The sequence below is a fragment of the Aquarana catesbeiana genome, linkage group LG03 (assembly GCF_042186555.1).
Source record: "Aquarana catesbeiana isolate 2022-GZ linkage group LG03, ASM4218655v1, whole genome shotgun sequence".
In the NCBI taxonomy this organism is placed as follows: Eukaryota; Metazoa; Chordata; class Amphibia; order Anura; family Ranidae; genus Aquarana; species Aquarana catesbeiana.
Genome location: NC_133326.1, coordinates 123,955,418 through 123,979,165, shown reverse-complemented (window position 1 = coordinate 123,979,165; position 23,748 = coordinate 123,955,418). Strand labels below are relative to the sequence as shown.

At 43.9% G+C, this 23,748-nt stretch overlaps 1 protein-coding gene across 1 annotated transcript in view; it reads right to left on the bottom strand.

The window, feature by feature from the left end:
- Window positions 1-1,782: 1,782 nt before the first annotated feature.
- The window catches only part of USP3 (ubiquitin specific peptidase 3), a 63,895-nt gene continuing 41,929 nt past the window's right edge, over window positions 1,783-23,748 (bottom strand). Inside the window, exons 12-15 of the mRNA XM_073619147.1 lie at window positions 23,447-23,565; window positions 8,795-8,908; window positions 6,978-7,045; window positions 1,783-6,876 (exon numbers count right to left, since the gene is read on the bottom strand). Coding sequence (XP_073475248.1) covers window positions 6,711-6,876; window positions 6,978-7,045; window positions 8,795-8,908; window positions 23,447-23,565 — 467 coding nt within the window. The 3' untranslated portion in view covers window positions 1,783-6,710. The remainder of the gene's footprint in view (window positions 6,877-6,977; window positions 7,046-8,794; window positions 8,909-23,446; window positions 23,566-23,748) is intronic.

Genomic DNA, 23,748 nt, shown 5'->3' with positions numbered 1-23,748 from the left:
CCAATGGCTAGAATATTGATTTAGCCTAGACATTGGAATACATTTTTGCACACGTTTAGATGCATTTATGCATGCTTTTTTTCTGCTCAAAAGCTCCTTTCAAATGGTGGATGCTGTGTTAAGGTGGGAAACTGCCAGATTCACAGAGGGCATAGTCCACTTATGTTCAAATTCTTCCCCAAATGAGTACAAAGCTATTAAGCATTTGTGAAAGCAAGCAGCTTGTCGGGGTGTTTCTAATCTCTGTAGAGCAGGGGTCTTCAAACTATGGCCTTCAGGAACTACAATTCCCATCATGCCTAGTCATGTCTGTGAATGTCAGAGTTTTACAATGCCTCATGAGATGTGTAGTTCCGCAACAGCTGGAGGGCCATAGTTTGAGGATGCCTGCTGTAGAGAAAGCGTTGGAACAGTAGGTGCAATGGCAAAGTCTTTGCAGCTCTAGGGGCTCTAAAAGACCCCAGGCTGGAAACAGCACTGGTAGTAGCAACAGGATGATTCTCTAGTTTCAGAAGTATGCTTACCACATCAATAAGTGCTGAAACAGTCTCTTCATTTAGAAGTAAAAGCAGGAGACTATGGGGTAGAATTATTAAAGCTGGTGCTCTAAGAATCTGGTGCAGCTGTACATGGTAGCCAATCAGCTTCTAACTTGTTCAATTAAGCTGTGGCAATAAAACTTGGAAGCCGATTGGTTTCTATGCAGAAGTGAGCCCGATTGTGTACTCTCCAGCCTTAGTAAATAAACCTCTATGACTCCTCCATGATAAACTTATCTGGAAAACACTGGATTGGCTCAGAATCTCCGTAGTCAATGGTGCAGAGATCAATAAGGCTGCAGATACAGAATATGCGGGGGAAGGAGTGCCCCAGAGCCATGTGTGCGAGCTGAGGGCACACATTACTTTGGGGCAACTGATGAGGCCAGTGCCTCTGGACCTGGAAATCACTCTGCAGTTAACTTGTTGCCAGAATGGAGTCTGGAAAGAGTCCCACAAAGAACCGAGTAATAAAAGGTAATGTATAACTTATCCAAAAGCCTGGCTGAGGACAGCCACACCAGAAAGCTGCAACTGAAGAGCCCAGTTCTAGCAGTGAAGTGAAGCAGTGTTTCTCAAATCCAGTCCTCAAGTACCCCCAACAGGTCATGTTTTCAAGCTTTCCATTCTTTTGCACAGGTGATTTGATCAGTTTCACTGCCTTAGTAATTACCAGAGGCGTTTCATCTGAGGGAAATCCTGATGACATGACCTGTTGGGGGTACTTGAGGACTGGAGTTGAGAAACATTGATGTAGAGAAGAGTCTTGATTAAAGAAATTTTTTAAAGCAAAAAAAAAAAAAAATGGTACTATTAAAAATAGGTTAGTCTTTTACACAGCAGGGTTAAAGTCATCCATCCTCCTAGGATGCTAGTAAATGACTGATGCATGCTGGTAAGTAGGAGGGGTTATCCTGGGCTAACCTACAGTTTATTTGCCAGTGTTCAATCTACCTATGGGCGGCAGTAAAACTCCAAGGTAAAAAAAAAAAAAACATCTTGGGGGAAGATTTACTAAAACTGGTGCAGCTGGGCATAGTAACCAATCAGCTTCAAAGTTATATTGTCAAAGCTTAATTGGAAAAGCTGAAGTTGGACACCGATTGGTTACTATGCACAGCTACACCAAAATTCTGTGTGCACCAGTTTTAGTAAATCCCCCTCCCCTTTTGCCCCCAACGGACGAGAAAGAGGTTTATAAAGCTCTCATCTAATTGATACAGAATGTAATAAAGCACATCAGCACTCTTCCTATCCAGTTTATTAAATATGGCCTACAATCCCAAGAGGAAACCCATTTTGTGTATGATTATCAATGTAAAAAAAAAGTTTCAACTATTACATGAAAACATCAGAACAGTAGGGCTGAATGATGACAAGAGAAGTAACAGACAGACATGCACAAGACCAGTGCTGCTGCCAAGGTCATTCTAACACTACTACAGAGATTTACATCCATTTATAAAATGGGACATTACATATTTATCATATCTCATCCCAGGAATGTAACGTGAAGGTAAACTGGAACATACAACTTAGTTTTGCAAGTGACACTGGAAAATACCTTACCTGCTGTATGCTCTGCTGGTATGTAGAAAAATTCAGTTTATTACGGGGAGACCATAGAAGACTCATGTTGCTGTATGAAATAGGTTAAAACAACTTCTAATGTACTCAACATGCAATGGATACAAGCTGAATAAATATCTGAGACCGCTCGGGTGACACTGATGCCTAGAATCACTGAATCTGACCATCTGTGGATGCCTAGAGGACACCCTTAGGCCCCGTTTACACTTCAGCAACATACTGCGTCATGTTTTTGGAGTGGCACCATTCCTGAATGGACCTTCCCCCGTTCCAAAATCACGCTAAAGAAGCTCATGTACCAAATTTTGGCAGGAAGCCCATCGTGTTTTGTGCCATACACGCTTTGTATGACTACTACCCATGTTTGGAATATCTTTAAGAAATAATGACACCGCAAGCGTGTTGTGCATTTGCAGAAACATGGGCAGAAATGCTAGTTTCTGCTATGCCCAGGAAAAAAAGGGGCTTTAGAGAACTATCAAAGTTTCAGTTGTGTCACACTGCTGGTTTTGCATGACTGAATTCGTGATTCAATGATATTAGGAATGACGAGTCACCAATGTTTAAAAACACCTGTAATTAAAGGGCATTTTTCTGTAAGCTAAAAGACATGCAGCATTATTTCATAAATAGTTCTGGTCCCTAAGAGCTTATTTCTAGGGCTTATTCCCGACTGTGTGTGATTCAGCGTATCACGCGCACCTTTTTTTTTTTTTTTTTTTTTTTTTTATATACAAACTTTATTTGAAGTGTACAAAAGTACACTTCATTCATGTCGCTATACAGTGCACTGCCATAAAATGCAGTATGCCGCACAGCTCTATACTGCTTGGCAGTTTGAATGGGGCACACAGAAAACAAATTGTTTTCTGTGTGTCCTTCCGGGGACAAGTGTTTTACAAAGCAGTAAAACTTCTGTCACCACACAGTGTGTGAATTCACCCTTCAAGTAAAACCAATCCTTGAGTAATCCTTTTGATCCTTGCCCCAGGCTGTACAAGAGGCCTCAGTCTGCCAACCCTTGTCATTCAACTGTCAAATGTTAAAGCCTCTACAGTTCACTGAAGTACCAGTATTTGACAGCTGAATGAGTGGGGTAGAGCATAAAATGCACCTGTGCCAATACTATAGACCTTAAACTATTCACATATTCTTAAGCAGTAGGAAAAAAAAAAACAAACCCTTTAAGCACTTGAAGCTGGGCGACGTATGCATACCGCCCGACTTTCAGTGGTTATACAAGGATGATGCAGGCGATGCGGTTTTTTCATCAGGATTGCTTTTACAAGCCACTGGATTGCTTTTACAAGCAACGGAAGGGGGTCCTGCTCCCCTCCCTCCATCTTTCTCAGCTCTTACGTTACTGCTTCTTCAGAATATGTAAATACCTAAGTCTGAATGATATGGGCACAGGTTCACTTTAATATCAGCTTAGGCAGAAGTCCAGGACCCATTTACAGCCTGGGCCTAGGATCCACTGGGTTCAAAATTCCAAACAAATAAACCTCAAACTTTACTGGCATGAAGGGCAACATACACAGTCATATGTAAAAAAAAAACCATATTTTTATTGTTACAAAACATTAAAATACATGCAAATGGTCAGAATGATCCATAAAAACATATTGTGCTTGTTGCACAGCCAATTATACACTGCAGCTTGTTCATCACTGTTCTTGATAGAAATATATTTACACAGACAGATTGCCTTTGAAACAACTAATACCAAACTCGGCTGTAGAGTATAAATTAATGTCATTTTTCTGTTTCAATGGTATTTATTGAAATTATTTTTACAAAAAATATGAAAGGCAGACATTAACATGAAAGGATAAGGCCTGTAATCGGCCCTGCCTGATTTATCGAAGAGCAATAATAAGTGTGGAACTGCTATGCAGGCTGCATAAAGTGTCAACATGGAAATAATGACAACAATGAGCTTCAGGAATAACATACTGACAAGTCATAGGATCACTAGTAGGAACATCAACATTACAAACCTTGATAAAAAGAAAAAACTCAATTGGTAGGTTAAATTCAGCTACCCACCCATCCAGTGGGTAGAAACAAATTCCCCTCATTCAAAATATCCTCAGAAAATAGACAAAGTGCAAGCAGAGTCATAAAGGAAAAAAAAAAGGGGGGAAAGGATGAAGAATTAAAAGTAGAAGAAAAGGAGTCGAGATCTGTGCGATCCGCACCCCCAGAGTGCTCCCTACGTAGGTGCTTGGCAATATTGTATCCATGGATTCCAGACTCTCTTGAACCAGACAGAAGTATCATGAAGTATGCTGACTAGCTTTTTATTAGTCACTATCTAGGTAAACTTACACTTCATCATCACCAACTCAGCCACAGGTTTCTTCCAGGCAGTGATGATAGACATTTTGGCCACCAGAAACATAAATTAGAGCCTGCGTTGAGGTATCTCATCCACAGGTTCAGTTAGTAAAGCAATTTTGGAGTCTTTGATAATATTCACTATGGTTACAAAGTATATTAAAGGAGAAGTATAGCCAAAGCTCGGGAGACGCCAGAGAGTTGGTCCAGGCTCAGGCAAGATCACGACAATGAAGTCGGAATCCGCCCATGTCTGGACCGGCATTTCAGGCTCTCAGCAAACCGCCAAGAGCCTGAGCTGGGCGCTCCTGCCCCCTACACTGACTTCAAGGGGGTCAGGCGGTAGAGACAGTGGTGACTGACAATCACCAGCTATCTGCTCAGGGAGCCCTGAGAACCAAACAAGTGGCAGTGTTTGCTTACTCAGTTCGGAGTCCTAGAGCCGGCGGGGGGAAATATGCTGCATCTACTTTGGTAAGTAGGATTCTGAAAAAAAAAAAAAAAACCCATACTTCTCTTTTAATAAGTGGGCTCTGATCCAGAATTGCCACACTTTAGCACATGACCACGTGTGGAACTTTGAGCCCACTTGTCCACAACCTTGAGAACAAAGAGCAGAAGAATCTGGGTACATTCTGTGTAAGCCCTCGGGCTCCAAGTACCAATGAGAGACCACTTTAAAACCAGCCTCCACTAGGGAGACATTGATGATACCCTTGAATGTCGACATAGAGCATTCCTTTCATTTAATGAGTATGTAACTTTGATATTTGTATAGTACGTTTGTTTTCTTTACTCGTAGGTTATCACTACTTAAATTCTCATGCGTCCTGAAGAAGCAGGAACGAGAAACGCATGGACTCATGAGGGCTAGTTTACATGTTATAGTTGTTTCTAAGGCAATCTGTCTATGTGTAAATAAATTGATATCAATAGGAGTGATAAAAAAGCTGCAGTGTATAATTGACAGTGCAACAAAGCACAGTATGTTTTTATGGATCATTCTGACCATTCGGTTGCATGCATTTTAATGTTTTGTAACGATAAAAATTACGTTTTTATTTTTTTTTACATAAGACTATGTATGTCCCTGTTCACGCCAGTAAAGTCGGAGGTTTATTCGCTTGTAATTTTGAGCACATATTTTTGGATGCAGCATTTGCAGCGGTATCTAATTCAATGATCCATTGGGTTCAGTTGGAACACAGCATTATTCTGAAGACTAAAAGAAAGTGCATGCAGTTCAACACTATTGTTACCTTAGAAATGTTTTAGGCAATGTAAGGATCAATATAAGTGCAATAACCCTTAGCGACCAACCAAAAGTCATTCTGCTGTGAGAACAGGTCAAGGTGAATTCCTATTTGCTAAGGGTTAGAGCACTTAAGGATAACAAATCTTTACTGAATAAGGATTTTAGTGACTTGTCAAGTGACAGTCTCTCAAATAGAAAGATTACCCAAAAGTGATTTAACGTTGCTTCAGATGACACATTACTCGAGAAAATGTGTAGAAGAACATTAAAGAGTCTCTTCTTACCAGATCCCAAATTTGGGATCATCTACAACACAAGTTGGTACAGGATTGACAATACATAAGGTAGAACTGCATTATTCCAACTTCACATTGAATCGTACATAAACCTAAACTATTTCACGTGTATCCAGGCCTGAGTGCTTAGACATTGCGCTATGGCAGCGCATTAACAACTGCTGAATGTACAGAGTGCAAATGTTCAGATCATTGTAATTGCCCCATGAAACTGATAATCATACTTCTTCCAAAGGCCCATTTTCTGTAGTCATTAAAGAGGCACCATGGCTAGAACTACATTATTTGCCTTTAGCTTCCAGTTTAAGGCACTGCATCAAAATGTCCCCCAAAAAAGGAAAGTTTCTAGAATTGGGCCCTCACTGTAAATCAGCAGAAAACGTAGCCAAATTCAGAGTTCCACTATCGTTCATCAACTTATTTCATAATCACATTGACTTTTTATTTATTTATTTTTTTACCTAGTCAAAATTCAGGTATATACTGCATCATTAAATTTTGTTGAGAGAACTGTAGATCTCTATGGCAGCAGAGGTGGTGATGGAGTTCTGTAAATACATCTTACTCTATCACTGACAGCCAGACAATGCTCAACAGAGCCGTGAAAGTGCATAAAGTAAAAATAAAATCCAATCAAGTATTAGTGGAAAGGTGGACATGTGTGAAGTTTATGGGAATGAAAAGAGGTATTTAGAGTTTTTCCGGAGTGGCAGGGACTGGACGCTCCACATAAAACAAAATATAGGCTTTTGCTTTTCCCACGGTCTCCTCTTCTGTCACGGTTACTGTACTGTCATTGAAGTGGTACCAGCGACCTTCGTGAGTGGCATAAGCTGTGTAGTGACCAGAGCCAACGCTGACCAAAAGAAAAGAAAAAAAAAAAAAAAAAGGAGAAATTGATTATTTTGTTACCCATATCACCTCCAAGGTAGGAAGATATACAAATTCTCAACTCACCCTGAGCCATGATGGACAACTACAGCTGCTAGATCATAAAGACAACTTTCTGGGCCCATATTTTCTGGCTGTTGCAAGGAAAAGTTAAAAATATATATTTAATTTATTAAGAAGTGATAAACTTAAGAAATCATTTGACAAAATGGTACACAATAACACTACCGGATGTCAAATCAGCCCTTTATTGGAAAAAGGCTGAATAAATAAAGAGGTCACCCACAGACATAATGTAATGGGGTAATATTCAGTTACTGGTGACTCTCTGCTGAGCACTGCTTTGTTGGTATGCATGCAGCAATCATACAACAGCTTCTTTCATTTTTTTTTTTACTTGATTCAAATGGAAAAAAAAAATGTTTTTATATAATTAATGTCTAGTGCCAGATATCACACAACTTAAAACTCAGGCAACTTGAGTGACAGCAGGCCGGGATAAATATATAAGCTGCCATTGTTGACTTCCCCTACTGAAAAAAGAATCAGTTGCCTGGCTTTTACTGCAATACTTTAATTTACTGTATAACTGAACACGGCTGAAAGGAAAGAAATTTGCTCACTCGATTCCTCCCCCATCAACACGGTCAGCGTTGATGGGGGAAATGCCTCCCGCAGTGCTATTGTGATATGCCGGCAGGAGGCGAGGGGAGCTTTTCTGGCCGGCAGAATACAATGATCACTGCTAGCAGCTAGAGCCACTGACAGTAACCACAGGTAGAAATACCCGATAGATTGGTTGTACTCAAGTCGATCGATGGATTGACTTGGGTACATTCAGCCTTTCCCATACATGGATCGAAATTCGGCTGGTCCCTGCCTAACGGGCCAAATATCAATCAATGTATGGCCAGCTTTAGTGATTCAAACTAAAATTCAAAAAAAAGTCAGGTGACAATTCTTGTAGGTCTCCCAAGGCAGACTTCCTTTATTCAGGCAAGCACAAGAAGAAACCCCCTAAATGGACTTTAAAGGCACTGGCAAAATATAATTTATTAAACATAACACAAAAAATAGCAATAAAATGCATTGGAATGATTACAGTTGCTGTACACACAGGTTGCACTATGAAATTCCCTGGCTTCACCCGGCGCTTTTCAGAGTATCCAAAGTCTCTTTCTTCAGGGGTGTTATGAGAAGGTCAGTTGTGTATGTATATTGTAGTGGTGTCACAAATGACAACTGTATCTCCATAAACCTCCTGCTTAAAGTAGCTGGTCTTGCTGATATGCATTAGTATTGCATAGAAATGATGGCATTGAAATAATGCCAGATTCATCCACCTTTTGGTTTGGATGCCAGGACGTGTCTCCATGTGACTGCCGTTTATTTGCAAGTATATACCATCTCCATACTTTCAAACCATCTTTGCACCACCAGCCTGTCCCTATTTGGCACAGAGTGAAGCCATCTTTTTGGCTTCAGTGTCCTTAGCAGTCCATTGCCCCTTGGGGGGAGTCTGTCATTATTTTATTGCTATTTTTTGTATTACGTTTAATAAATCATACTTTTTTCAATAACTTACTAGGCCAGTGCCTTTAAAGTCCATTTAGGGGTTTTCTTCTTGTGTTTAACTAGCTTGGATGTTGGCACTCTATAGAAATATGATCACCGATGCAATTTATTAATTTATTCAGGCAAGTTACCATTAATGATCAAAAGAGTGGAACTGCACCTCAATTATACATGTGTAAGTGCATCTGAGTTATGTTAACAAGATATTTACAAACCAAAAAATAAAGATAACATATATAATAATTCTAACAAGTGATAAGTCTCCAACTAGCCTGTGGCCATGCTGAAGTAAAATGTACACACTTTACCTCCAACAAGAAGCACTTCATATCCAATCCTCGCAGAGGAAATTCTACATATGTGTCCACTTTGTTTCTAAGGTATGCTGTCCAATGGAATCTTTTCAAGTGTAAGCATAGCACCTACAAAGAGAGGCATATGAGGTAAATATCATTTATCTGTGAATCATCCAATTCCTTGTTCACAGGAATAATAGATCCTTAGTTTTAGTTGGCACCCCCCCCCCCCCTTTATTGCATTTATGCCAGCTGCTGCTCTGAATTATCACCTGTCTACTCTGAAGCAGCTGACAGGAAAAGAAACACATGTGGCCTGTGACACAAAAACAAAAACACACGCAGCTCAGTCTGCTAGCGTACAGCTATATACATAACAGACAGACACCAAATACATATAATAGGATTTTTGTACTCCTTGTAAAATCATTTTCTTGGATACTCATACGGAGTGCAGTATGCCCTCCACAACTGATAATGGTTCCCCTGCCCCCTCAGAATCTGGGCTACAACAGCCATGCTGTTAACACCAGCAACTGTAAAGTAGGCATCTGCCTTGGCCAGTCCAGAGCAATGAAGAGCACCAGAATGCCCTTTGCCTTCCTGCGAAGCAGACGAGGAAGACGTTTCAAGGGAGGTAATGCATATATCAGCTTGTGCTGATCCAACAGAGCATCCACTGCTTATGCTAAAGGATCCTTGTACCTGGAGACAAACCTTATCCGTTTGAATCTGGAAACCAGGAGGTCCACACCTGGCATTTTCCACCTGCCATGCAGGTCCTGGAATGCTTCTGAATGAAAGTACCAATCTCCCAGGTCCATGCAGTAACAGCACAGGAGATCTTCGTAACAATGTCCAATGCTTAGAGTGCAGAGTGCCCAGAACAGAATCCATTCTACCTCTTTAAGGTGAGCAATTTGGATGCCTCCCTGATGATTGAACACCACCATGGCCTTGTCCAACGCCGGATTGGATGACCCTTTAGCAGAATGGCTCAATGCTGTAGAGACAACCAAATCTACCAAAGCTCCAGGATATTGATCAGGAGAGGAGATTCATTTGACAACCATGACCCCTGCACTGACAGAGTGCCCAAACTCCTACCCTGCCTGACATTCTAGCATCCACCCTGAGGATACTTGAAAATATGTCTCTAAAAGACAAGTAGGAAAGATTTCAGGGCCAGATTTCAAGCCAGGGACAGCCTGGTCCTCTCAATGACAAACTGACACCAGATGGAAATTCCCACTAATGACAGAATGTTGCATTGCAAAGGTCTGGACAAATGCATTGAAGGAGGCTGCTATTAGGACCATGCAAAAGTGACTAAAAAGTCTCTACTGTGGAAGGACTGAGCTGTGTCCAGGACCAGACCCAGATATTCCAACTGATGGAGTTGATTCCAGTGATATTTCTGGTGGTTAAAGATTGATCTGAACTACTGTACTGTCTGGAGAGTTAGACACGCTGTCCAACAGAGCCTGCACCAATTGTTCACTCAGCGGGAGGTCATCCAAATATTCCATCATGAAAATGCCATAAGAAAGCAGCAGGGATAGTACTGGGGTCAGCACTTTGGTGCATACTCAAAGTGCAGACGAGAGGCCAAATGACAGGGACATGACCAATTAGTGCAAATGCCCTACAGCAAAGTATAAGAATCGCTGATAAAAATGGGAGCATGTAGGAAAGTATCTTTGATGTCCGCAGAAGCCAGAAAGAAAGACCTGATAGATTCCATTCGGAAATTTCTGGACCCAAATGAAGACATTTAGAGCTTTCAAATCCAGAATGGGGTGAATGCCCTCTTTGGGCAAGGGAATGGTGAACAGATTGGAGTAAAACCCTAGAAAACAGTTCTGCCACAGGAACTGGGCAAGGACATCTTGATCCAGAAGACCTAAGAGGGCTTGATGGAGATATGAAAATGTGTTTGGTAATGCAAGAAGTTTGTAGGTGAGAAATCGAGACGGGGCAGGGATTGGAACTGCAGAGGATGGTTTGTCTGAGGATTTGGCAAACCAAGTGTCACACATTGTGGGGACAAGCTAGGTTGATCTTGATGAGGTTGGGGGGGCTGAAGAAACGAAAAGGGTTGTTTTTTAACATTCACAAAAAAAGGAAAATACTTTGCAGCCTATTCCTTAGGCTTCTTCTGCTGAGGAAGATTGATGTTCTAGCCAACAAGTAGCATCCTTGATGATATTGTCAAGAACATGTCAGAAAAGATGCTGCCCCTCTAAGGCTATGCGGATTAAATACTTTATAAAAAAGAATTCAGTAGTTCAGCACAACACTACTAATGGGCCCTGTACATATGTACCGATATAACACATGGGGGTGAAATAAGACAGGAGGCGTCCAGCAGACCATTCCAGCTGAAATGGAAAGGGCTTCTAACTGCCTAGAAGTTGGGCCCTTAACAGATGCGCTCTTTACTGGAAAAGTAAGTGCCTTGTTAGGCACTATATAGAATAGACCAATTCTATATAAAATATGTACAGAAATAGCCCTTGTAGAAGCAAGAGGCTGATCTGTTTGATTCAGAGTGGTGCACACTGCATCAAAAGGAGCCGAAAAGGCTGTAGTTTGGGAGTAATTGCTGTAGACTGCGATTCCTCCAGCCGGCTATAGACAGAGGGATTTTTCCTGCAACAAAAGAAAATGGCTCGACTCCCGTGGAGGCATTGTTGGGGGGGTGGTTGTGGGGAGTTTTCCTGTCCAGCAGAATACAATAATTACCGCTATCAATGGACTAAGGTATAATCAGCCTGCCCATAGATTGATCAAAGTTCGTCTGGTTCCTGATGAATGGGACGAATATCAATCCATGTATGGTCGGCTTTAGTGATTCAAAATTATTAAAGTCAGGTGACAGTCCTTGTATGTCTCTAAAGGCAGACTTCCTTTATTCAGGCAAGCAGTCCCTGTTGACTGAACACAGTGATTATTACTAGCGGCTATAACAACCGCTAGCAATAAATCGCATGTAAAATCCAACAGCCTGCCCATACATGGTAGGAATCTCAGCCAATTCCTACTGAAGCGTCTATGACCGGCGTTAGGGGTAAGCTCATCAGTCAAGGACTGGAGTGACAGAGAATCAGATAGAATCTCTGTAGGCGATGACTCAGAAGCCACTAAGGTTGTGGGCAAATAAGATATACAAAATGAAGGAGAGGGTGCAGGAGCTTGCTTGTGGCCCTGTGATCAAAGTCAGCAAAAAACTGAGACATGCTGGTGGTAGGAAGGGTTATCCTAGGCTGACCGAGAAAGCAATTGGATAGATCTATTGAATTCCATGTATTACAAACAGAATATATTCTACATACTGAAAACCAAACACACATATTAATGTCATAAAAATGGAGGTCTGTATGATAGATGAAACATGATTTTGCACAATGAACTTTATTTGAGACAGATTAAAAAATAAAATTACCAGTTACACTTACCGGTAACAGGTTTTCTAGGAAATCTCCCAGGACGGCACACCTGAGATGACAGGTCCCACCTGACAGGAAACACAATCAACAACGGAGTTCAAAAGGCCCATCCTGTCCATCAGTTATGACAAAGTATAAAAACCACACCGGTTCCAGAGGGTACATTCTGTGAGAATTAAACACCACCGACAATTAAGGGTAGGGAAGTAGGCCTGCCGTCCTGGAAGATTTCCTAGAAAACCCGTTAACGGTAAGTGCAACTGGTAACTTTCTCCAGTCATCTTCCAGGATGGCACACCTGAGACGATGAGCAAGAACTTCAGGCCTACCTTAGGGTGGGACCACCGCCTGTAGGACCTTCCTGCCGAACGAAAGTCCTGAGGGGACAACAGCTCCACTCTGTAGTGCCTCAGGAAGGTATTTTGGCTCATCCATGTTGCTGCCCTGCATATCTGATCAATCGAAGCGCCTGCCCTCTCTGCCCAGGAGGTCGCCAGAGATCTATTTGAGTGAGCTTTGAGATGAGCTGGGGTAGGTATTTCCGAATGCTCATAGGCTACTGTGATAGTCTGCTTAATCCACCTGGCCATCGTTGGCTTGGAGGCCTGAAGACCTTTCTTTTGGCCCGAGAAACTAATTAGTAAATGGTTTGATCTCCTGAACTCTCTCTAGATAGACCAGTAGACACCTTCTAACGTCTAGTAAATTAAACTTTTCCTCATCATTTTTGGGGTTCTGACAAAATGAGGGAAGTAAAAATTCCTGTGACCTGTGGAAATCACTGTGAGGTCACTTTTGGTAAATATAAAGGATCCTGTCTGAGGATTACCCCATCCTCTAAGAGCAACAAAAAGGGCTCTTTAATGGTCAGAGCCTGTAGGTCGCCAACCCTTCTGGCTGTCGTGATCGTCAGAAGGAAGGCCATTTTAAGTGAAAGAAACTTAACTGAAACTTGAGTCACCGGCTCAAAGGGCCCCTTATAGTTCGGGCATCTAGTACCAGGGCCAAGTCCCAAGGTGGGAACCTGCTTGTTCTCACTGGGGTTACCCTCTCCCTGGCTGTCTTTTTATAAGGGGGTTCAGGGTCAGTTTACTATCCAGAAACACTGATAAGGCTGCAACCTGGACCCTGAGGGTGTTGACTGCTAGGCCCTCGTCAGCCCCCTCCTGGAGGAAATCCAGGACCGTCGGGATTGTTTGGAGAGAGCCTTCTCTAGACTGAGCCCAGCGAGAAGACTTTCCAAACTGTTGTATAAATCTGTCTAGTGGCTGGTTTTCTACTTAGCAAAAGCGTATCAATCACTTTTTCAGAACAGCCCCTATGCCTGAGGATCTCCCTTTCAAACACCAGGCCGTCAGGGAAAGAAACCCCGGATTGGGGTGTAAAACTGGTCCCTGGAAGAGGAGATCGTGTCTGGATGGGAGATGCAATGGAAGAGCAATTCGACCATCTCTTCAGGGTGGGGAACCATGCCTGCCTCGGCCACAAGGACGCAATTAGAATAAGGCACCCGCTTGACCGAGACAGCTTCTGTAATACCCGGGGGATGAGCACCAGGGAAGGAAACGCGTATGCTAGGCCAAATTCCCAGCTCTGGGCTAATGCATCTACTCCCCGGGAGCCCCGCTCCCTGGTAAGAGAGAAGAACTTGTGAACTTTTCTGTTCTTCCCGCAAGCAAACAAATCTGGTGAGCCAAAGAGTTGGCTCACCAGAGAAAAAACCTTGTTGTTCAGCTCCCACTCTCCCTGATGAATGGGTCGCCTGCTGAGAAAGTCTGTCTGAGCATTGAGGGACCCTCTTATATGGACTGTCGCGACAGAGGACTGTTTTCTCTGCATCCCCCAGAATTTCCTGGGTCAGCTTCATTAGCTTGCTGGACCTTGTTCCTCCCTGGTGGTTTAGGTAGGACACAGCCACTGCATTGTCCGAGAAGATTTGTACTTCCCTTCCGCGGACCTTGTCTTTGAAAAAGCTTAACGCTTTTCCGACCGCTAGCAGCGGAGGAAGCCATGCTCTGCTCCCTGTCCCAAGGACCCTGGACGGAGAGATCTCCCAGGTGAGCTCCCCAACCCCAGGCACTTGCATCCGTAGTCACGTTCAGCGGGTCCTGTTGGGTCCAAGTCCGACCTCCCGACAGGTTGTACGAACTGAGCCACCAGTCTGGGGAGTTTTTTACCTCCCCTGAGAGGGATAACCATACGTCCATGGATTCCCTTCTCCCGTCCCAGGAGCAGAGAAGGAATCCCTGGAGCCCCTGAGAGTGGAACTGGGCCCAGTGGACCGCTGGAATGCAAGATGACATAAGCCCCAGAATTCTCATAATGGTCCTAAGAGAGGCCTCCCCGATTTCGTGAAGAGTGGACACAGCCCTCTGCACTTTTGTGATCTTCTCTTGGAGAAGGAGGATCCTTTGGGTCACTGAGTCTACCCGGTAACCTAGGTACACCTTGGATTATGAGGGATCCAAGGAGGACTTCTCCCGGCTGACCATCTACCCCAGAGATTCTAGAGTGGACAGCACCTTGTCTCGGTCTGAGCAAAAAAAAAAAAAAAAACACAAAACAGGTGGGACTTTATATGAGGCATGCACCCCAGGAGATAACACGATAACGATGAATATGGCAAATACCCAAAATAATATAATAGAACCAAAAACGTTGCATAGAAGCATCATGTGGCATCAATTGGCATGAAATGAATTAATTGTATATAAAATATGACAGAAGTAATAATATCATAATTCATACTGTAAATACTATAAAAACCTGAATTCATTGGAGACAAGTCTCCAGTTGTATAAATAATATAACAGAAATACAATAAACATGATTAGTTCATACTGTAGGTCTATGTAGAGGGAGAGGAGGGGGGGAGAAAACACCTTATCTGGGTCTGACCTGAGCTGTTCTAGGGCCGGACTGTAAATTAGCATATCATCCAAGTATGGAATCAAGGCTACCCCCCTGGAGGTGTAGAAGAGGATCTTTGTAAAGATTCTCGGACTGGCCGCTAGGTCAAAGGGGAGTGCCCTGAACTGCCAGTGTTGGACACCCTGGTCTGTCTGAACCATGAACCGCAAGAACTTCTGGTGTTTCGGGGCAATGGGGACATGCAAATAAGCATCCTTCAAGTCTAATGTGATCATGAAGACTCCTTCTTGGAGGTGTCTTTTGACCGTGTAGATACTTTCCATCCAGAACTTTTTGTACAGTAAGTACCGGTTTAGCTTCCTTAAGTTTATGATCAGTCGAAACTTGCCCGAGGGTTTCGGCACCATAAATATGTGGGAATAAAACCCCTGGCCGATCTGACCTACAGGAACAGGGATGATGACCTCCTTTTCTGCCAGCTCGCGGACACTCCCCAAAAGGCCCCTTGTTTTCAGTGGATCCCTGGGGAGATAGGCAAGGATAAAGTTTGGAGGGGGGGTGGATAGGAATTCTAATCTGTAACCCTCCCTTATAAGACTTAGAATGTAAGGGCTCTGTGTAATCTTCTCCCATTGGGGGAGGAACCATGAGAGCCTTCCACCAACCTTTATGAGTAAGCACCCAACATAGGTGCTAAACGCGTTAGCTGATTGCCTGTACTTTCTGCCACAGTATCTTGTATGCTATATGCTCCTGAATTTACAATAGTTTTTGAATTATATCTTCCTGGAGTGCGTCTGTCCGGATTTTCTCATCTACTTTCAACATGACTCAGCATTAGCCAACACCTGGGGCTCTTTATTCTTGGAGACAATTAAGTTTACACCTGATGTGGATCTACACCAGTGCGGTGAGAATCTTCCAACCTTTATGTTGGCGTCATTTGGTCTCCTTGTTGGAAGGTCCAGGCCCGGAGAAAAAGATTCCACCATTTTCCTTGCGCTTACCAAATGCCCACTTTTTCCTCGGCTCCTTTTTACCCTTAAACCGGTCTTTTGAAGGGGGGGCCTCGAAAAAATTTCTTCCCTTTATCTCTCTCGTTTTGTTGGTAATTTTTTGCCTGTCGATCGGGATAGGACTTGTTCTAGGCTCGAACCAAAGAGCAGTAAGCCCTCAAAGGGTATACCGCAGAGACGTGACTTAGAAGTAAAATCTCCATCCCACATTTTTACCCAAAGGGCTCTTTAGCAGAATTTAGAAGAGCTGCTGACTTGGCAGTTGTTCTAACGGTTTCTACCGCAGCGCCTGCCAAATAGGCTATTGCCTTACCAATAACTTCCAGAGAATCTAACACCACTTTTTTTTTTTTTTAATTCTTTCCTTTTATTGTTTTTCATATTGCAAAAGTTAAAAACATACAGCGTCATGAGTTATGATTTAATATTGCAAAATGCAAAAACACTATTATTGTTCTATACCTCCACACCAACCTAATCCCACCCCCCTACCACACATCGCTCAATCATTATCTATGCCTGTCATCATGTTTGTTGTCTATCTCAATAACCGGAGAGAGAGAGGAAATCCTCACCATGGGCAGATGGAAGATATATGGAAGAGACCACAGGATAGATAGAAAAAAGAGAAAAATAGAAAAGGCTCCTCAGCTCGCCGTCATCCCCTCATACGGGGCATACCATCTCCTGCAGCCAAGGTCTCCACATTTTCTCAAACTTTCTGAGGTTGTCCTGTCTAATATACAACACTCTCTCACTCCAAACCATAGAATTGATAGTTTCAATCCAGTTCTCCACCATCAGGGGGGTCTGAGCCTGCCATTTCTGTGCAATTAATTTTCTCGCTTGGAACAGACATCTCAACACTGCTTCGGTAGTACTCCGTTTTCTTCCAAGCACCCTAAATAGGCATGTCTTGGCCTCAGGTTCTAATGAGCTCCTAAAGGTTTTAATTTATCCTAGTAATTATCTCTCCCCAGTATCTAAGAGCTTTGGACACTTCCATACCATATGAATGAGGTCTCCTGTCGCCTTGCACCTGGGGCACTCATCATTTTGTTTCCATCCAAGTTTAAACATTTTTTGGGGGGTATAATAGACTCTATGGATTAGAAACAGATGGGAAAGCTTCTGCGAAGGGGAGATCGAGACCAGAGCTCCTTGTTCTAAGATATTGCCCCATTGTGCCATAGTTAATGTCCCTACATCTCTCTCCCACCCCTCTCTACTCTTAAGAGGACCCACCCCGCTTATAGTTCTCTCCCCCAGACTAGCATACATCTGAGAAATTAGACCTTCAGTAGATGCTGAATTGATGATTTTCAGGAGTACGGGGATCTGGGTCCATTCTATAATTTGAGACCTGAACTGTGCTTGAATGGCATGTCTAATCTGCAGGTATTTATAGAACGCCTTGTTTGACATGTTAAATTCCCGTCTTGGATCTAAAAAAAAAAATTTACCAAGGTTGCCCTCGTATAACTGAATCAGATGGCTAATACCATGCCTTTCCCATTCCCAGGGTCTCTCTGTACCCCTTATTTCAGCCAAGTTTTTGTTATGCCATAAAGGGGTATATTCTGTAACCCCATTGTACCCCATTAGTGCCTTCGTTACTTGCCACACTTTACTAACTAATTTTATCGTCGGCATCTATGAGTAAAGGAGTCTGCCTCTAATGCCTCCACTAGTGTGTTGTGTGGAACCCCCTTTATCATCATTCTATTATTAGAATTCCCGCCACCTAGGGTTCCACAGCCCACTAGGTGTTACAGCTGAGAGCTCTTTAATCGGTAATTGCAACGTTTGCAAGGTAATCCTAGATTGGCCCTTTTTCCAAATTAATTCCCTAAAAAGGGATTCTATTTTCTTAAACCACTTTTGACCTATCCAGGTCGGAGAATTGTGAAGCGTGTACAATATCTGCGGTAGCCATATCATCTTTATTAAATTACAACGCCCTGCAACAGATAGGGGGAAGCGGCACCAAGTGTCTCCCTTTTGTTTTAATTTCAATAACAATGGGGCTAAGTTATTATTAGCATACTGGTTTATATCACTCGGAATCCAAACACCCAGGTATTTCAACTTGGCCACTACTTTCAGGTGGGAAATTCCCGGTGGTATCTGATCACCAAATGGGTTGATCGGTAACAAAGCCGACTTATCCCAATTGATGACCAGACCGGAAAAGCGCCAAAACTCACCCACCATTTGTATCACTGGGTTTAGCGAGGTTTCAACGTCCCCAAGAAAAAACAGGACGTCATCTGCGAACAGTGCTATCCTGTCCTCTTCTAGCTGGCACCGAAACCCCTGTATGTCTGGCCTTGATCTAGTCATGATTGCTAGGGGTTCCATTGCAAGGGCGAACAATAGGGGAGACAGGGGGCAGCCCTGCCTCGTCCCTCTCTCCAACTGGACACTTCTGAATATTCGTTGTTAATTTTAATTTTTTCTCTTGGTTCATTATATAGTAGCTTCACCCAACTAATAAAGGAGGGACCAAACCCAAATCGGATTAGCACCTTCCATAGGTAGTCCAATTCTAGACTTCTAGACTCAAAGGCCTTGGCGGCATCCAAGGCCAAAATGGCCTTAGGACGTAAATTATCAGTGGAAATCTGCATGTTTAAGAAGACTCTTCTAATGTTAATGCTTGTTGATCTATTGGGAATGAAACCCGACCGGTCCGGATGTATCAGCCCTTGAATACATCTATTTAAACGGGTTGCTAAAACTTTCGCCAAAATTTTTACGTCAGTGCATAGTAATGAGATTGGGCGATAGGAGGAGACATCCAGTTGGTCTTTCCCCTCCTTGTGTATTACGATAATAGTGGCTTCTGACATTGAAGTAGGAAGTCTCCCATTAGCTAGTGCCCATCCTAATGTTTCCAACAGTTCTGGGAGAAGTATCTCACCATATCTTTTATAATCACCGAGCCTGGGCCCGGTGATTTTTGGCTGGACATCCTAGCCACTGCCCGTTTTAATTCCTCTAAAGTCACTGGTGCCTCCAAATCTGTTCTATCCTGCTCTGACAAGGACGGGATTGATCTAACACCACCTTAAGATTTGTTCTCGCGTGCAATATGGTCCAACCTGCTGACCCATGCATCCGCGTTTCTGACGACACAAGCGGAGGCCACTGCTGGACCCATAGCTGCAGCATTGGCGTCCCAGGCTCTGCGTAGCAAAGTTTCTGATCTCTTATCCATCTGATCCCAAATGTTTCCGGAATCCTCAAAGGAGAGATCCGAACATTTGGATACTTGTGCCAAAGAAGCATTCAGACGCGGTACTTTAAAGAATTTTTCTTCTTCCTCCACTTTAAAAAGGGCATCTACGCTTCCAGGTCTTAAGTTTTAAAACTTTACGCTCAGGTTATTTCCATTCTCTTAGGATTATATCCTTAAGAGATTGGTGCACTGGAAAAGACTTGGCCTGAGGTTTGCCGAGTCCCCTGTACATTCTTATCCTGTGCTGAGACCTGAGTGGACGGCATCTGAATATCCTGCCTTGAGGAGACCCTCCATGTCTTCGGCTGCGAAGAGATGTCCCCCAGGTCTAGCCTCAAGCTGACTATCCTGGTCCGAATCCTCTCCTTCCTCTCGAGAGCTCTGGTCCAAGGCCTCTGCCTCTTCCTCATCAGAGCAACAGGGGGCCCCCTGGGACCCCCCAGTATTACTTGCCGAGGTCCCCTCCTGAGAGAGGGGGGTCTCCCTACCAGAAGGGGCTTCTTCCTGCCGCTTCTCAACCGTAGCCCTGAAGGACTGGAGGGTTGCTAGCATCTCAGACTGTAGCGCCCGGCATTCCTTCATAGCTTGCATAGTCTCCTTGCCTGCTAACCTATAGATGCATCTGAAGCAAAAAGGTTTGGTGTGGTCCTGCAGGAGTTTCTCACTGCAGTTCCCACAACGCTTTGATTTAGCAGTGGCTTTGGATTTAGACCTACTGGCCGTCCCCTGGGCAGGGCATTCAGTCTCTGTAAAAGACAAATAATAAAAAACCCTGTTTTAGCCATTACCCTTCGGGTTTCCTGCGGGGGAGAGGGAAATAGGGCCACCCCAAATCCTCCCCCCACACCAGTTGGGTCACTCCCCTCCTGTGGTGACCTCTGATGCTGCCAAATTCGGTCTGTCCTCCTTCTCCATACCTTTAGCAGACCAACAGACTGGGTAGGATCGCTCCAGGTAGATTGGGGGGGGGGGGGGACACAGGACCGCAGACCCCCGCTCCGCTACCGCTTTTATCCATGCTTGCCGCGCCGCAATTTTGACGTAGCCCAGAGTCGGCAGAAATTACATCATCCGAGCGCGCCGTACCAACATCCAGACATGCGCAATAGCAGCCGGATGACGCCGATACAGCACATCGGCAAGCAGGAGATCCCTCGACCCCACCAGCCATACCTGACCCGGGGCACCGCGCCAAATGCATCAGGGACTCCCTCCCCACCAGATGGGGATATTTGAGCGGCCCCTCCATGCTATCCACCACTGTCAAGTAGGAGGAGAGAGTGGGATGTAAGGTCCCTGGGGTTATGGACACCCTCACCGTGTCCAGTGCCGCCGGTTTCTCAGGGGGGTTCTTGACATACCTGTACCTCCCCCTGAGTATCTTTTGGAAGAAAGAAGAGACCCCCCTCGGAAGGAGCAGAGCCCTGTCAGACCCTGAAGCCACCACTGGCTGCCCTAGATCTGACATCCCAGGGGGGAGACCTTGGCCCCAGACCTTGGTCTTAAAAATAGAAAAAAAATAAAAGGTTTTGCTGCCATCCTGTGGGAAACACAATCAATAACGGAGGGACAGAGGGAAGGGAGGGGCCTTTTGAACTCTGTTGTTGATTGTGCTTTCTGTCAGGTGGGACCCGTCATCTCAGGTGTGCCGTCCTGGAAGATGACTGGAGAAAACTGAGCTCATGTGCCTTTTAACACAAATCATGGTTATGCATAGCAAAACTCTATGTATGTGGTACACTGCCATTCACCATCAGTTGCACCTCAATGCACATCCACACTCTGCTGCAGCAAACACTAATAGATGAATGCAAATGGTCCATGTGTTGAGATGAGCTGCGTTTTGAAAAATGCAGCAGGAAACTTTTTGTTGTGAGTGGACATATGCTGACCCAGCACATCATATAGCTGTACATTTCTTTAACTAGTTCAAGACATTGGACTTGCTACACACACCCAAAAAATCATCACCATAGTACACAGAACGTGTGCAACATGTCCAGTCTTTCTGTGAGGACCTCCATTCCCACTCCCCAGCAATTATCAGGTCTGATTAATCAAAGCCGGAGTTAAAGTACACAGAGCAGCTCTGGCAGCGGCTTGTGTAAAAAAACAAAAAAAACAAAAAAAAACACAACACTGTTCAGAGGGAAATCTAAAGATACAAAGTAACATTGTTATTCTGTATCTGATCTGTTTAATTCATCTGCAGATGAAAGGAATGAACTTCAATATGCAGATGCTGTCAGTTAAAGCAGTATTAAACGCAAAATAAAACATTTATTGTATTGCAGTTTACCAATTCCTAGATGTGCTGGCTGCATTAGTTTCCTATTTTTAGGCTTTCTTCTATCTTCATCTGGTGATTCCGCCAGTAAGTGCTATTTTTCAAAAGAACAAGCACTCTTGCAGTTGCAGGGATGAGAAAAAACATTTAACACTGGCAGGGGTGCTTACAAAGATCGGCTTTTGTTTATGTATGGAAACCCTTCCCAAAAGGAAAAAAAAAAAAAAACTGTTTGCAGCAACTTATTATGAAGTATTAGATGAAGTTCAGCTTCAGTTTGTTAAGGGTTTTTAAATCTGCTAGAGCATCTGACACTCCCCTCCCCCAAACTGACAATGCTGCTGTTCAAATGTGCCCCCTGTGCTCATTCACCCAGAGTGGAGGCACTCTGTGTTATTGGACAGATCACCAGGTGAAAACAAAGGGCATAAAGCATACAAAAAACAAAAAAAAGAAAAATAGTGCACCCACCACATCTAATGATTGGCGAGCTGCAATATATTACATTTTGGGTTTTGGGTTTAATACCGCTTTAAGGAATAACAAAAAAAGTTACTTGCCTAGAGCTTGTAGAAACTGGAAACTAGGGATGCACTGTGATTGATACTGATACTCTGCATTATTTCACGGGTATCAGTACTCATGAAAAAGTTCAGATACCCGTAAACTGATACCGGAAGTGGGTTCAGCTTGGGAATGGAACACCTCCTCCTCCACTCCGGCCATCTCCTCTGGCCCATCTTAATGCATGGGCCAACCTGGGTACTGCCTATGTGGGCGGGATCTGTAGTGCTCCAATCACAGGGCATGGAAAGGAGAGGCAGCGTGGATTGGAGCAGTACAACTCCAGCTCAAGTAGCAGAGGTAAGATCATGCCCCGATCTAGGGGGGTATTGGAGAAGGGTGGGTTCCCCCCCTTCTAAGCCCTCCACCATTCCTGACGCTTGCCGGCAGTCTCACATCCCCACATGGCACACATCTTGAGCACAGGACTAAGAGTTCCTCCTCCCCATCCCATTCCCTTACAGCTACGATGTGCATAGTGTATAGCTAGCTACTGCATCTCCGTTTCTACCATGGAATTTCACAGGTCAGAACTGCAACCAGTAGCTAGCTATACACTGTGCACATTGTAGCTGTAAGGGAATCGGATTTCAGCTCCAGTGTGTGCTGTATGGAGAGCAGGAGCTCTGCCTGTGTACAATGCAGGAATGGGAAACAGCTCTGCCAGCAGTGACTGTGCCCCCCTACCCCCTGCACCGTACCCTCTAACTCCCTGTACGGTAACCCTCCTAACCCCCTATACTGTGCCCTTGTTGTGTTTCTTCCTCCTGCCCTCCACCAGCTGTCACCTCTGCCCCCCATGTCTCCCAATGACCCTCCCATCCGCATCCTCTTCCCCCCAGCAATCACAGCCTTTTCCATCCCAACTCTACCACCCCATAATCCCTATTTCCCCCCACCCTCAACTACCCTGCCCTCATTTACCCCTCTAACCCCCCCACCCCCACCCCTGGCGCCCTCATCCTCACCCACCTCCCAAACCACCCCTCTATCTGCTTTTCCTAAGCGATAGGTATCAGTAATTGGTATTGGCGAGTACTTGAAAAAAAGTATTGGTACTCAGTGTTAGAAACATGGTATCTTTTTCAGGGAAGAACGTAGAGTTTTGACCGTGAATAGGGAATTATAGCTTTGATTTATATTACTTTACCTTTCACTGTCTGAATTTAAAATCATTTGAATAACATGGAGAACAGCAATAAATAACAAGAAGGACTTTACTGCTTAATAACAAACCTTTGGTAGTTTTTGGATCCAGAATTTTTTGGTGGATTTCTGCTTCTTTTTACATTTCAAGCACATGTAGAGCTCTGTCTCGTCTAGCTCCTCCAGGTCTGTGAAGCTGCGCAGGCAGTCTGTAATTAAAAGACAAGTTGAGCCAGCTTCAAAGCTGTGTCCTCAGACACCTGTCTAGAAAATGCCACCACGGCTGTTCACTCACTGTCTCCAATGGGAGACTCCATTCCTCTGCTAAAAATTTTCACATTTGAGAGCTGGAGTGAATGAGGAAATTTATGTGGATGTTTTGCCAACAGCGA